Source organism: Fimicolochytrium jonesii, assembly GCF_025526975.1.
Source record: "Fimicolochytrium jonesii strain JEL569 chromosome Unknown EV422scaffold_2, whole genome shotgun sequence".
In the NCBI taxonomy this organism is placed as follows: Eukaryota; Fungi; Chytridiomycota; class Chytridiomycetes; order Spizellomycetales; family Powellomycetaceae; genus Fimicolochytrium; species Fimicolochytrium jonesii.
The window spans coordinates 1,319,322-1,333,974 of record NW_026515669.1 but is presented as its reverse complement, the minus strand read 5'-3'; the positions used below and the strand labels follow the sequence as shown (position 1 = coordinate 1,333,974).

Genomic DNA, 14,653 nt, shown 5'->3' with positions numbered 1-14,653 from the left:
GTTTGCTAGTGTGCTCGTTTTGTTGCCTCCTTCTGTCCTTCGACCATGATGTTCCTGAACTTCTGAAAGTGCGACGAACGTTGTGGATTTTGCTTCGGCTCCATGTCACTAGCGCCACCTTATTCAGGAAAAAAAAGAAAAGATTATTGTACACGGGCAAGGAAGAAAAGCTCACCGAATCATAATCTGTAAGCCCGGATATGTCAAGAGTGTATTCAATGTGAAGTCATTTGAAGTTGAATTGGAGCAATGGTTCGTTGTTGTCTTCATTGGGCAATCCCAATCTCCCGCCTTCTCTCTAAATCCGGCCTTCACTGCTCCCTAAAGACTTCAAAAAATAGCCATGGTGAAATACGCAACTTCGTCCGAATGGCGTCGTTCAGTCGAATCCATCCGCGAGCGGGCCTCTGTTGCTAATAAAATCTTCTTCCCCTCGACGTCGTTTCCGGGACTTTTCAGGTTTGCTATATCCTCCCCCAAACGATGGAATCCCGTAGGAGTCATTTGTATGGTCACATTCACCCCAGATGCGCCCGCCACATACCGATGCCACTCCCACCGTTCCCACCATCCAAGATCGCCACCATCATCAGCACCTGCCCACGCGTACTTTGCTGAACCAACCCGCCGGCTCGCAAACTTACTGTCGATACTGTAGCTCCCGGCCTGTTTTGATCTTCCATTGGGCAGCGAACCAGGAAGGCCGCTCTCAGGAAGTCCAGGTCTTTAAAAGCGGTACATCACGTGCTCGCGATCAAGATTAAAGGAATGATTTGCGCAGTGCGAAGTGCGATAAGCGGACGGTTGCCTTTCCTACTACGACAGTAGGGTTGGGTGACAGTAAGGTTGGGTCCCAATGGGTGGGCGCTGGAACTTGGCTGATGACGTTTGTTCTCGCGCTGTCCTCCCACGACGCTCTGCTTGGCGCTTCATGGCCTCCCACGAACACCTCAACCGACAACCTTCGTGCCCTTTTCACACGCTCCCTGCACATAGTACTGTACATACATAACATAGATAGTGTCGATACCCTCTGTCTCGTGGGGGTGCTTTCTTGGTCTTACTGTAGACTCCTTTCCTTCCCTTACCACTGCGTTTGTTGGAGTACGCAACGGCGTACTGTATATAAGGCGGGAGTGGCATTTGGGAGAAGCAATTTCAAACTACAATACAGCACACTATTACCACCCACCCACAATGCCATACTCTGAGGACTCGGCGGGGACTGCCCCTCTTGGCGAGCACGAGCGACTTTCACACCGTGAACCGCCACCTTCCGTTGGGCGTTGGCACCCGACAACCGGTCTAGACATGGGCGACGTTGACGGCCCAATGGAGACCAGCCACCTTCTTGAACAAGAACGGCTCCTGGACTTGGACAAAGACCCACCGGCAAATGCGTACCCAGACAGCAAGAGGATTGTGGCACTCATTTCCATTACTGCGGGTCTCATCAATTTCGCTATTGCGATCTCTAGCCAGGTGCTGGATCAGGCTATCATGAAGCGATTTTGCGGTCCGTCAATGTGTCAGATCTGCCTTTTCCCATCATGACTAGAGGTACTCACATTCGAAAAATGTTTCAAAGATGACTATTACGCAACGGAAGGCACCGAAACCACCGACTGCACCTTACCCGCCATCGTGGGCCCCGCATCCGAGTTCGGGTCCCTCCTCGTCACACTAGTCGTCCTCCCATCCCTCATAACGACCTTGATCGCAGGTCACCTGTCAGACACCTATGGGCGCAAAAAGGTCGTGATGGTGTGGATGCTGGGCATGATTCTGGACTGCGCGTCCCAGATGTTTGTGTTAAGGTCCAAGACGTTTGGGTTGGTGGTGCTGGCGGCGGGGAAGTTCTCGTTGGGGATCTGTGGAGGTGTTGCGGTGCCGCTCATGGTGATCGTAGCTTCGATTGCCGACATCTCGCCGGTTAGTGTCCACCTTTCGATCTGCTTGGAAGTCGCCGAAAACTCATCCGAGGCCTTCTTACATTAGGCGGATGAGAGATCTAGAAACTTGGGCATATTGAACGGAGTCGCGATGGTGGGGATGCTCCTGGGAACATTTATCGGCGGTGCAGTCGTCAAGGTGAGAAAGGACGATGCTTTTCTCGTCCACACATCAACCTCAGTCCCTGCTTGCAATCAACTCACCTTCAACTCATATCGCCGCAGTATACCTCATCCTTCGAGCTAGCCTTCGCTATGTCGACAGTCGGCGCCATCATAACCTCACTATTCTACATTCTCTTCGTCCCCGAAACCAAACCCGTGGACATCGCCGACCCCACCACCACCCCCACCGCCCGGGAACCCCTGTGCAAACGCCTCACCAACCTCCTCCTTGCCTACAAAAGGAACCTCAGCCGCATCCCCCTTCTCGTCGTCTTCGCCGCCATCGCCTCCTCGACGGAACGGAACGTGCCCACATTCCTGTTACCGTTCTACACAGCCAAGGTGTTTGGATGGACGACGTGGGAGAACAGCGTCTATACGATGGAACATAGCGCATTGGGGGCGATTGCGAACGTGGTTGTTTTGGGGTTCGTTGATCGGTGGTTGAGGAGGCGGATGAGTGGGGAGCTGGAGTATGCGCCTTTGCCGGCGGGGGTGGGCGCGGGGAATCCGCAGGAGGCGAGCGACGGGGAGGAGGTGGATGAGGAGGACCCACGCAACAAGATCTTTAATATGAGATTGGCGTTGACGCAAGTGCGGGTCTACTTTGCGTTTTGCATCGTGCACTCCCTTTTGTTTGCCTTTGCTGATCGGTCGTGGATGTTGTTTGCAAGTAAGTTTCGGGGAACGTTCTTTCCCTCTTGGTATGGTTCACTTGGCTTACAATACACCCTCCCGTTTTTACCCCTAGTCATCCCGATCAACTGCATCGGCTCCCTCGCCGCCCTCCAAATCCGCAACATCGTCTTCGAACTCACCCCAAAAGAAGCCTACGGCATGGTCAACTCCGTCTACGACCTGCTCCTCTCCACATCCTTCATGGCCGTCATCAAACTCTTCAGCGCCATCTTCACCGCTACCGCTGCCAATATGCCCAATGCGTCTTTTTTCATCCTCGCTGCGGTTGGTGGGATAAGTATGTTGGCGTCGATGGCTATTAGGTTTAGATACCCGGGGAGGGGGGAGGTAGTTTGAGGGACCTTCTATGAGATGTTCAATTTTCAGGACTTGTTTTTTGTTTACCCACGGGATTTTGTGCTTTTGTTTATAGTTTAATGGACTTCTGTGTTTTGGACTTATTAATGAATACCATGTTATACTGTACCGGCCCGGAACCGTACAACAAGAAAAAGCGACATCCGGCGTTCGCAATCTTCGTATCTCATAGTGCCATACACCAACAACTTCGACTGACCGTCGGATCGTCGCCGCCGGCTGAACGCCAATTCACGCTCAAGAGCGGTCACGATGCGTCATTTCAATGGCTTACTAAAAGGCGTCACCATGTTACTGTACAGCGTCCATCGCTCTTGCCGTTCTTTGATAAGGCTTTGAAAAAAAATAATCGAGATAATGGGGATGTGATATCGGGGCAGCAACGACGCCCACACCGACATGACCACAACAAGAATCGAATTGCGATTAATTGACAGGCAAGCGGAGTTTACCCTGATGAATATGGATACCGGGATGCCCGGATTGCAGAACATTCCGAATTCGCAGCCCGCGGACCGGGCATTTGGCACGGGATGGAGGCGAACGCGAAAAAGAAGCAAGGGGCTGTGCCAGTGGATTTTCGAACATGGCACAAGGCCGCTGTGAGGCCCTGACGCTGCGCTTTTCATTGGGACCCGACAGGCTGGATAAGGAGGGCAACGTTCTTGGCACCAGAAAAAGCCATGCTCGCTAATCTTTTTGCTAATCATTTCGTCGCAAATCACGGCAGTCGTAATCAGGGGCCAACGGAAGGCATCACTCCTGTGGCACCAAAACACAACCCCGCAAAACACGCCAATGCGCCATGCACGAGGGCGCGGTCAACTTATCCCCCCCTCCCCCATCCCACAGCTACTATAAATGAACTGCAAATCCATATAAAACGGGGAGACTGTGCCAAACCCCCCCGCAACATTCCCCACACAACCATTTGTCAGAACATTCTCAGGTGAGTTGCTGCTAGAGTACCCTAAAGGATATGCTACCACAGTTGCTATCACCAAGACAACAACCTGTGCTTCTCCCTCCCTTGGCCAACGCACGAGGACCCTTGTTATTCACATTCTCACACTTTTTTCTCACCCCTACTACAGCCTCAATCGACCGAAAATGTTCCCCCGTCTCGCTCTCGCTGTTTTCAGCACGGCCGTGGCCGTCCATGCCCAGGCCACCGGCACCCCGGCCGCCCCGGCCAAACCTGCGCATGTTGCCGGTCCTCTCCCTGCCAACGCCCCCGTCGCTGCTGGTGTCAACTACCCCAACATGCCCACCTCGTGGCCGGACCCGGACCAAACAAAGGGCACCATCAACATCCCCGCTCTTTTGCAGGCTCCTTTGGTCGTTGAGGGTATGAAGCGGGTGACCGCTGCTGTCCCTCCGGCCATCCTCGCCCTAAACAGGTCGACTATCAACGCTAACGGCACCGTCGTCTACCCCGGCGGTGCGGCTGGTCAGGCTACCAACTGCTACGGAGGTACCGGATGCAGGAGGGCTGTGGATCTTGCTACTTGCACTGCGGCCAACACATGGGGTGTAAGTATTCATATTGCATTCTACAAGGTGCACACCTGGCAGTCTTCTAAACTCCTGTTACCTTTCTCTTCAGCTCACCTACGACGATGGACCCACTGCCGCACCTGACAGCCCCAACTCCAACGACCTGTTGGCCGCTCTCGCCAAGCTTAACAACCAGAAGGCTACCTTCTTCGTTGCCGGTTCCCCCGCCTACTACAACCCGGCTACCCTGAAGGCAATTTACGACGCGGGCCACGAGATCGGTGTCCACACTTGGACGCACACCGCCATGACGTCCGAGACCAACGAGCAAATCGTTGCCGAGATTCTCTACACCGAAGCTTTCATCGTCAACACCATCGGTGTGCGTCCCGCGTTCTTCCGTCCCCCCTACGGTGACCAGGACGACCGTGTCCGCGCCATCATCGCCGCCCTTGGATACAAGAACATCCTCTGGCAAGGTGACCGCGACACCGGAGACACTCTTGGCAGCGCTGGTCTCGCTACCACCGTCCCACTCGTGCAGAGCTGGTTCAAGGCCCAACCCGGCTTCATCTCCCTGGAGCACAACATCACACCCAACACCACGGCCATCTCCATCGCCGTCCTCAACGCTATCGGCGCGACCCCGAACTTCCCATTGAAGATCCAGACCGTCGGACAGTGCCTTGGTCTGTCCCCTTACCTCAACGGCACGGCACCCCCCACCGTCGCCTCTAGCGCCATTGCCAGCGCCACAGCCACCGCGGCCCCAGCGGTCTCCACCTCCATCAACGTCTCCCAGGCAACCGTCGTTGTGACGCCCGGAGCGACCGCCGCCCCATCCCCAAGCACCACCGCCATCTCCGTCAACAACGGAGCGACCGGCCAGCAGGTGTCCCTGGCTGCTGGTGTCTTTGCCGCCATCGCCGCCCTCTTCATCTGAGCGTTGAACGCCTCGGGTTCGCATCATATATCTCATTATCCATCTATGTTGGCATCCCAATTAGTGGTCTCTATCGCCGCTGCTGTATATCGTAGAATTTTCATCCCATCAACCCCATGTCATGTGTTGAGAAGCGCATGTTGGTATTCGTTTATTTTTTCATTCTGTCAAATAGACGTTGATGTGCTTACATTTAGAAAGGAGAAGTAAAGTGAAATAATGATAAGTCTTTCCTCTCAAGAAAACGGCACAAAACCATCGCAGTAGATGGGGTGGATCGCTCTGACTTCTCGATCGGTGTTTTTCCTACGTGTTGAAAACTATTGCCACCTGCAGAAGGCTCCTAGTTCCCCGAGGGTTCCAAGATATTGCAGCAGACTGCTCCGTCGCAAGTAGTTGATGTGTCGTAACCCTAACCTCCCCGGTGGTGGAATGACCGCAAATTGAATGGCGCCACGCCTCGTCACGGAACGACGTCGATCGACGCCCAAACTTCTTCAGGTTGCTCCTCCGAATATCTACAGCGGACTGCTAGATCTCGCCCGGGAAGGGAAGTTCCGGCCTCCAGTATTCGCAACGGGATCCTCGCCACCCATAGTTAACGTCGGAGCCATGGGAGGTGCCCCGAACTATACCATCGACGAGGTGATCGCCCGTCTTGTCGCTCTGGGAATTGCACAATTACCAGCAGCTGCCGTTCAACAGTTGGAGACACCCGAAAGCAGTGATATACCCGAGTCTACGAACCCTTCCAGTGAGCAGGTGCAGGCGCCGGTCGACGCTGCTGGGCTTCCGTTGGACACTCTCCAAATAGGCAATTTCACATTTCCATGCCCAGCGAAGTGGTCGAGACAGGAAGGGCTAGGACAAGATCCTGTAGATCTCCAAGAGCGTACCGATAGCAATCACCAGCTGGAATCATCCCCACCATACCTCGAAAAGCCACTCACCAGCTGCCGTATCCACTTCCTCCCGATCCAAAGCTTCCCGCTAACGTGGCTCTCCATCTCACCCGCCTTACAACGCTATCCCTCAACAACAACCCCTTCGGAACTCTTAGATCACATCACCTGCGCGGCGCACAGACGATGGGTGGAGCTGACGAGGGATGTGCTGCATATCAGATCTGGGCGGAATGCTGTTGCAGCAAGCGAGGAGGATCCAACGTTGCGGAGAGCGGGGTTTACGATTGTGTTGCGGGATGGGCCGAAAGGGCTGTATCGGGGCTACTGTTTGGTCCAGAAGCTGGGCTCGAATCCTGCGGGGCAACCGACTGGAAATCTGGCGGACGACGCTGTCCCCACGCTGTTGATTGTGTATGACTGTACCGACTTGGTGGAGTTTGCGACGGGCCTGGATGCGTTTTTGGACGTCATACGGAAATGCAAAGCGTCGAATGCGTCGAATGACAGTGAATCGGCGCCGGTGATCAAATCGCCCTCCCCCCCTCCAGTGGAGATTCCGATCGATTGGCGGCAGGCTTTGGCGGATGCGTTGAAAGTCGACTTGGACGGCGTTCAGCTGTGGATCAAGAAGATCACCGGGTATCAGTCGGGGCAGCAAGCACAACCGCAAGCAGCGTCCTCACAATCCGCCGTTCCAATGGGCCCGTTCACGTTTCCCATGCCATCAAATTGGGGTCTCGCTTCGGGCCCCCAGCCACCGTCAACAGCAGCAGATGCCCAGCAAGGCAATCCATCAATATCACAGCTCACCGTCATCTCACCACTCAGCCCTGTCCATCCCGCGTGCGCCATTTTCTTCCCACCCTTCACCTTACCAGCCGGGCATCCCCTTCTCCAAGCAACATCTGCACCAACAACTTTAACCTCCGATGAAGTCATACCCACGCTAGAAGTCGTAGCCAAAACTGCCCATGCAGCGGGATCTCTAACATTGGCCAACCCACCCATCACAACGCGTTTCTCAGAATGCATTGTTCAACACTATGTCTTGCAGCAAAGTGGCGCACAACGGAGAGCTACGTGGGAGTTCCGAATCTACGCTGCCGTAGTGCACTTGGGCGCACTCTACGTCACCCTGTTTTCGACAAGCGGGATGACGGGCTACGCTACACATAAGGACACATTCCACGATATGGTCAGGGATGGATTTGGCAGTTTGGACGATGACAAGCCGGATCACGCCCATCATGATACGTCTGCGAATCCGGAACCCAAGGACGCCAAAGAGTCGCATGGCCCGACTCCTGGTCAGCCACGACAGGGCCACAAACGCACTACCCGGCCCAAGTTCGCGACCAGTCATAGGCCGATGACACTCGAAGGTCTTTATCTCGGATCAGGGATGGGATCGTTACGACTCGATCCCGTAACGGACAAGATGCATAATCCTTATCTGGTCATAACTCTTCTGTTGACGCACGCTGCTAAAGCGTATGTGAACTACGTCCCCACGAAGGGACGGTTGTCTTATTTCCCGCATAACGACGATGAGCAGGAGAAGCAGGGTCAGAAGCGCGCAGGCAGCGTTAATGGATCCACTTCCTCGCTGCTATCATTGTCGACCGATGCCTCGATCGAGGTACCGGATGCGATTCCAAGTCAAACACAAGCGCCGAAGGAGTCGGATCCCCCGGCACTACCACCACGGCCACCCGCTGAAGAACCCACTCCAATCGGCACCTACACGATGGAGGATGACGGCGACCGGATTGTCATCACCCTCCCACCCACCACCACGACACCCACGTCCACACTCATCTCCGGCAAAGTCACCGATGACTACACCCTCACCTTTCCCACAACCGCCTTCCAAACCTTCTCCTCCCTAACGCTCACCTCCGTCCTTCCCTTACCGAATCCGCCACCGGCTCCGCCAACATCGTCAGGGCAAAACGGAAAGATGCAGAAACGGAAATCAGTCTCCGGGATCGCGGCGTCGAATGCAGCTGTGCTGACGGCGTCGAAATACACGACCGAGGAGGGCGGGGCGTTGGTTTTCCAGCGGCATTTGGTACCGTTGGGCGGTCCTGAGATCGCGGGTGGGGCTGAGACGAGGGACTGGTCATTGACGTATGATCATCCGGTACTGGGGAAGGCGACGGATGTTCGATTTGCGATGGATCATTATAGTATCATATTACACCCTGTTGCGGGCGCTGTTGTTGAGCCAACGACGCCCGTCACGCCCGGAGACCAGCCGGCGGTATCTTCGACCGAGTCCGGAACTACGACCGCGAAACCGCACTCGGTCTTTAGGCACAGCAGCAGCACCAGCGGCGCGCGCAAACCGCAATGGACCGTCTACGTCCCCCGCGAAGAATGCGAGCGGCACCTGCAACAACAAAAGATGTACCGCGACTCGCTGGGCAAACAGCACGCGAAGAATGCGAAACACGCCGGTTCGACCGCGTCGGCTGCTGGTCATGCTGAGAACAGCGGGAATGGGAACAGGTCGCGGTCTGCATCGGATACGGCTTTGCCGCTGTGTGAGTGGCCGCCGGAGGTGCTGTTTGTGGAGGGGATTCGGTTCGTGCGTGATCACGACGCGTGATGAATGGACGCAGTCTGGAAGAACATAGCCTTTTATCACACTAGAGAAAGATGTTCATTTTTGCATACGCCATTAGAACGAGGCCTTTCTACACTGCTATTTGGTCCTACGCCGTGGATATGATATTCTACAACGAAGCTGCGTTCACCCCTTCTTTGTTTCCATGTCTATTGGACCTGAGAAGGAGGAAGAACAAGACTGGCCATGCGTTTATGGGTATACGGCGGCACTACCGCCAACCATACGGGGTGAGTTGGAAACAAACTGAAGGCACGAATGGCACGCGTCACGTTTGGAAACAACGCACCTTTCTCGGCGGCACACACCAGTCCCATCGTCGCTGATGATAAGACTCGCTGGCACCACATGCAAGGTTGATATAAGGCAACCGGAAGGTGCCTTAGCAGTTTGGTCGCCGTGAAGGAGCACTACGTCAAAGAAAGCACTTGTCGGAGACTGCTATCCCACTCCCAGGAAGACCTCCCTCAGCGTCCCTGTTCGACTTGCCCCGCCGAACTCATTTGTCGCATCTCGGATGCGGACGGGGTCTTCACCATCGGCAACCATTATATGGACCTCCAGGTGTTGGGGAAGCTGCGGCAAACGTGCAACAATCTGGCAGAGTCGCTGGAGCGGAAGAACGGTCTTTGGCCTTGTACGCGGCTTGCGACAATACAGACCGACAGTTCCCATCTAGTGGAAACGGTAGTTGCCAATGAAACTCAGAATAGTAAGGCAAAGAAAAGCGAGCCTCGGCAAAAGGATCATCAGCGCCGGCGCCGGAGCCTCCCCTTTAACTTTCACGCTCACCCGCCTAGCCCATTGATGTTTCGCAGGCTGCAAGTCCACGCCTCAGGGCATGGTGCCTTGCCTTTTGGTCACTACTGGTCAATGAAACTAGACGTTTTGGTTAAGTGGTTGCGTATGCCCCGCGATTCGCTAAACCTATTCCCACAAGTAATATCCTGACAAAGCTGTAGGTAGAGGTCGTTCAGAGTGCATCCTATAAACGAAGAATGGGAGTGGCGCAGTGACGATCTCTCTGCTGGGTGGGAAAAAGAAGGGGTAGCAGAGAGGGGATTTATGAAGTAAGGAGTGTCGGAGTAGTCGGTAGGATTGCTGCTTATGTAACGCGTGAAAGCCTCTTTTGCGCGTCCGCCTTTCTTCCTCCTCCCCGGAGGAGCCCTGGGAGCAACGTGAATACCTACGCTAGGGTAAAACGGGCAATCCTCTCGAATTGACAGCGAGCATGGTTTTCCGTCACTGTCTACGGCGTGACAGGCGACCGAGGCCCTCCGTCTATACGCCCATCTTGATTGCACCCCGACTGAATGGCTATCATGGAGTTTTATTAAACGAAGGCGCGGATCCCGATGCTCCTTTCGATTATGAGCTTCGCTACCTATACAAGCATGGGGCCCCCACGGGGTGACGAAATTCCGGGGTTCGCTGAGGCACCTGCGACACCGCGGGAGAAAGCCGCTCAATTTGGAGTACAAGAGGACTTGGAACGATTAATCAATCTACGAGATCAACGTAGCCGCCACCGCCAGGGAATAGAGGAAACTTGAATCGGCTTTACCGAATGTGAACATACATGTGCCTATCGCGGTGGAGCCCCCGTTGGAAGTTTCTGAACGCGGCTGGATCTGACCCGGGCAAGGTAGCATCTAATTCTAGAGTAGACTATGTGGGCGTAACAAACAGTGTACTTTGATGAATCACCCAATGGATTTGATAGCATGCTCCTCGCAAGCGGCACGTATTTCTGTTATACTCTGTCTACATCGACTTCGGCCCGTCGGGTTCATTAGCGGGGTATGTACGCACTCATTCTTCAAAGGAATAAACAAGAGACGGGTGAGACGCTATTTACGCCTCTTCCACGACCAAAGACGCGCTGGGCACCAACCCAACCTCCTTCAAACTCTTCTCCAGATCGTCATACACCTCCCTCGGAAACGTCCCCACAACCAAGAATTCGCCCTCAAGCGGCTCCAGATCCCGCGTCTCGACAAACTCATACAGCTTTGAAACCAGATCGTCAGCATCAAACCGGCGAATGACGCGGTCGCCGCTGGGGAGGCGGATGGACAGCTTTGTGATGTTGGGCGCGTCGGCTGCTGGCTCGGTAGGCAGGTTGGCGAGGAGTTCTTCTCGCCGCCGTTTCCGTCGCTCGAGAAAGGCCTCCCGCTCCTCTTCTTCTTTCCGCGCGGCTTCCTCTTCTAGGCGGGTGCGCTCTGCTTCCTCTTCGGCTTTCCGGCGCTGTAGATGACGTTCAGTTAGCTCGAGCCGGTTCCTCCCCCAACAGAACAAAGCAAGATACCTTTTCTCTATCAGCCCGCAAAGAAGCCTGGTACGCCTCGTCTTGCTGCTCGCGAATCGATCGAGATTGTTCTCTCGATTCCCGCTCAGCGCGGAGAGTCGCGACATGTGGCTCCGTTATTTCGATGACAGCCGTCAAGGCGTCAATGATAGTAGAGGGGCTTGTCGGACCTGTCAATGTGGGAGTGTTAACACATTTCGCGGCCGACTGCTGTCCCCACAGCTCGTTCCGGCTTTTGCATACCCTCTAAACGCGTAGCCACAGCCAACCTTGTCTGGTTTGGTGTGATGACCGCAATGAAAGGGTAGGTAGTTGCGGCGAGAATGTGGCTGACTTGGTAACCCTCGACCGTCCCGACGTCCCCGGCCCAAAAGATCACATTCCTCCGTTGCAACGCAGAAATCAAGTCCTCTGAGCACAATGTTTGTCTGCGAAATCCTCCTCGCGTAAGCGCTGCGTCCGCAGCCATATTGTTGGTACCGACGGTGTGAACGCATACCTGCAAAACTCCTCGGTATCATCATGCTCCGCGGAATGCAGATACACGACCAGATACCGCACCTCCGTCTTCGTCTTCTGCAACGCCTGCGTATACGTCCCCTGGAAAAACTCAGGATGCTGCCTGCCATACGTATCCTCGAAATCCAGGAGGAAGCGGTGGGCATCTGCGCGAGGATCTGAGCTCTGTGTGCCTGTTCTTTGCGGGCCTGCTGGGGTTAGGAGGCTTGGTCGCAGGGCGGCTGGTAGGAAACTGGCTGGAAGGAGTGAAGGGTTTGTGTGAGACCTCTTTCGAACGGACGCGTCAGGTGATGGTGGCTATTACCTTACCTGCGTAGGAGAGTAGCACCCATACTATGTTCAGAGGTAGTGTGATCGGCAGCGCTAGCAATCCCCAGACAGAAAGCATCTGCGTAATATTCGTCGTGCGGTCGAGAATGTCAAGATGAGGGTTTATGCGTTGTTGCGTCAAAGTGATTGCTGTCCCATACCTTTGGACGCGGAGACCGGACCCCCAAATCCGGATGCCCTTGCTGTGTTTGTAAGTCTTCTGGCGGAGCAACCTCAGCTTCCGGAACCTCCCTCTGCGTTGGCAACTCATCGCCGAATGCGCTCGCGACCGCTCTCTGCACACATCACCCATAGATCAGCTTCAACAGCACTTCGAAGCCACACCATAACCAACGAGGCCAACCTCCAAATTCCAGTCCTGTGCTACGAGAGTGGCGATGGCGGTGTCGATATCCTCATTGTGGATGACAGCCTGCGGGATGGAAAGGTCGTTATATCAAACCCGGAAGTGTTACAAGATCACCCTGAGCGGAAAGCCATACCTGGAACGTTTGCAGCGTGTCCCGCTGTTCCGGGGTTAGGTTATCTAGGGAGTCCATAGAGCAGCTTGGTGTGCATAGAGCGAGTGTGGTTTGCCGGGGCCGGAGATGTTGTGTCGACCGTCGCAAGTGTGAATTCTGAAGTTTGAACTCGGAGGGTTGGCCAACTCACGTCACGGCATTGCGGCTCTTCCGGCCCTCACAACGGTTTGGGACGGCCGCACAATACGGCACCATGATGCGAGTAGATACACCCAAAACTCGCTACCACTCCGTCTTCGTCATCCATCCCAACGGCAATGTGCATGGCCAGATATGCCCGTTGGGTTCTGCGAAACAAATCCGACATCAACTGTACAGTATATGCAACCATGTCAGACGAGCTCCATACGATTTTTTTGCGTATACTTTGTACAAGTGAAAAAGAAATGCCCAGCAATCTCTTCCATATCTCTCCTCGCTTATAAGATGGGATCAGACCTCCCTCCTCCGATTCTTCCCTCCCAAAAAAAAAAGCGACGCGTGAACCTCATACTGTCGCAAGAAACTGCATATCAATTTCAAGGCTCAACAGCCTGGACTTGCTCTGTAGTGGGGAATTTTGAAAAGGCGTCGCGGAGCTTGTCCAGCGGTGCCGCAAGCAGGCCGGCGAGGGTTTCGAACGGGGGCTTGTCGGGGGCGGAAGGGTGGGAGCTGGATGGCGTGAGGAAGGTAGAAAATAGTCAGCGTCCTTATCTACCACACATAAAGGGAAGCTCAAGACGAACATACCGAGTAGGAACAAAGTTCTTAGTAGTCTCAAACTGCCTTCCCATATACTCCGCATCCTTCTGCGACAACGCCGCGCGCAACTTGGGCAAATCCTCCTCCTCCTCGTGCTTGATATGCGCCCTCAACTCCCTCATCATCTTCGCAATCAACGGGTCAAAGTCCGCATCCTTGCCGGGCGTCAGGCTCTGCAGGGTGTAGAGGTCGTTCTTGACCTGCTGGTGCTCGGCGCGGTCTTTGTCGGCGAGGGCTTTGCCGTTGGGGAAGTGCTTTTCGTAGGCGGGGTAGACGATGAGTTCTTCGCCGATGGAGTGACGCGCGATTTCCCAGCGGAGTTGGTTGGCCCATTTTTCTTGCTCGGTGGGGTTGTCGGTGTTCGCTAGGTATTGCTATGGAGTTTGATATTCGGGAAGATTGATGGGATGTGAGAATCAATGAGACTCAGTGATCATATGAGCCACACTTTCGCGACGTTCCATCCATGCTTCTTCGGTCCCAATCCCCAAACCTACCTCATAGTAAGCCTGGATCTCCTTATGATCCTTGAGAATAGCATCAACGATGTGTGTTCCCGTCATGGTGAATGAATTCTGTTATTTGGATTGTAATGGCTATGAGTGTATGGCTCGGAATGGTTTCTAGTGGCTCGACCTTCCCGATAGAGAGCGAGGTTCCGTTTTATACGAGCTCTCCAGTCTCCACCAATTGGCCTTCCGACCCCCCCGTGCGTGGCTTTCCCCTTGCCCTGTCTCCAACCTCAGCCCAAAGGCGTGATCGGAAAAACTATGCGTGAGTCTACATTACGTCAAACCGACGAAATGTGAAGGGAGGGTTCCCTCGAGGTTCACAGGAAAGACATGTCGCTAAGGAAATGGATTATCGGACCGACGATGTGGAACGAAGCCCCCCCAAAGTGACGAATCTGACGACAAAGAACGACATTCTTTGTGTCGCCATGCGTCACAGCAGGGACGTTGGCGGAGGTAGGCTGGGCTCTTATCGCGAGGGTTACACTACATTGACAGGAATTCGACAGCGCGTGGAAACAGTTCTCGGACCCGTTCCTACATACCCTTTTCCATTCAATAGCCTGTTATGGTCT

The 14,653-nt window shown here is 54.5% G+C and overlaps 5 protein-coding genes across 5 annotated transcripts; 3 read left to right on the top strand and 2 right to left on the bottom strand.

Moving 5' to 3' along the window:
• The first annotated feature begins 868 nt into the window (after window positions 1-868).
• EV422DRAFT_617038 (major facilitator superfamily domain-containing protein) lies at window positions 869-3,304 on the top strand. The gene is made up of 5 exons (XM_053073989.1): window positions 869-1,516; window positions 1,589-1,932; window positions 1,999-2,091; window positions 2,178-2,790; window positions 2,869-3,304. Exons 1-5 carry the CDS (start codon window positions 1,198-1,200, stop codon window positions 3,150-3,152), a joined length of 1,653 nt encoding a protein of 550 aa, XP_052929494.1. The 5' UTR covers window positions 869-1,197; the 3' UTR covers window positions 3,153-3,304.
• A 709-nt stretch (window positions 3,305-4,013) lies between these two features.
• Window positions 4,014-5,863, top strand: EV422DRAFT_515035 (uncharacterized protein). Its single transcript, XM_053069296.1, has 3 exons — window positions 4,014-4,122; window positions 4,268-4,706; window positions 4,780-5,863. The coding sequence occupies exons 2-3, from the start codon at window positions 4,284-4,286 to the stop codon at window positions 5,611-5,613; spliced, it is 1,257 nt and encodes a 418-aa protein (XP_052929493.1). The 5' UTR covers window positions 4,014-4,122; window positions 4,268-4,283; the 3' UTR covers window positions 5,614-5,863.
• A 362-nt stretch (window positions 5,864-6,225) lies between these two features.
• On the top strand, window positions 6,226-9,129 carry EV422DRAFT_563835 (uncharacterized protein; the record flags this gene model as incomplete). The annotated part of the gene is made up of 1 exon (XM_053072116.1): window positions 6,226-9,129. The coding sequence occupies one exon, from the start codon at window positions 6,226-6,228 to the stop codon at window positions 9,127-9,129; it is 2,904 nt and encodes a 967-aa protein (XP_052929492.1).
• A 1,721-nt stretch (window positions 9,130-10,850) lies between these two features.
• On the bottom strand, window positions 10,851-13,093 carry EV422DRAFT_150125 (thioredoxin-like protein). The gene is made up of 8 exons (XM_053064878.1): window positions 12,787-13,093; window positions 12,648-12,716; window positions 12,445-12,579; window positions 12,284-12,362; window positions 11,955-12,210; window positions 11,699-11,883; window positions 11,456-11,625; window positions 10,851-11,394 (listed from the first exon to the last, which is right to left on the bottom strand). Exons 1-8 carry the CDS (start codon window positions 12,841-12,843, stop codon window positions 11,002-11,004), a joined length of 1,344 nt encoding a protein of 447 aa, XP_052929491.1. The 5' UTR covers window positions 12,844-13,093; the 3' UTR covers window positions 10,851-11,001.
• Window positions 13,094-13,131: 38 nt separating this feature from the next.
• EV422DRAFT_515026 (hemerythrin HHE cation binding domain-containing protein) lies at window positions 13,132-14,525 on the bottom strand. Its single transcript, XM_053069295.1, has 3 exons — window positions 14,064-14,525; window positions 13,555-13,940; window positions 13,132-13,476 (listed from the first exon to the last, which is right to left on the bottom strand). The coding sequence occupies exons 1-3, from the start codon at window positions 14,127-14,129 to the stop codon at window positions 13,344-13,346; spliced, it is 585 nt and encodes a 194-aa protein (XP_052929490.1). The 5' UTR covers window positions 14,130-14,525; the 3' UTR covers window positions 13,132-13,343.
• Window positions 14,526-14,653: the final 128 nt, after the last annotated feature.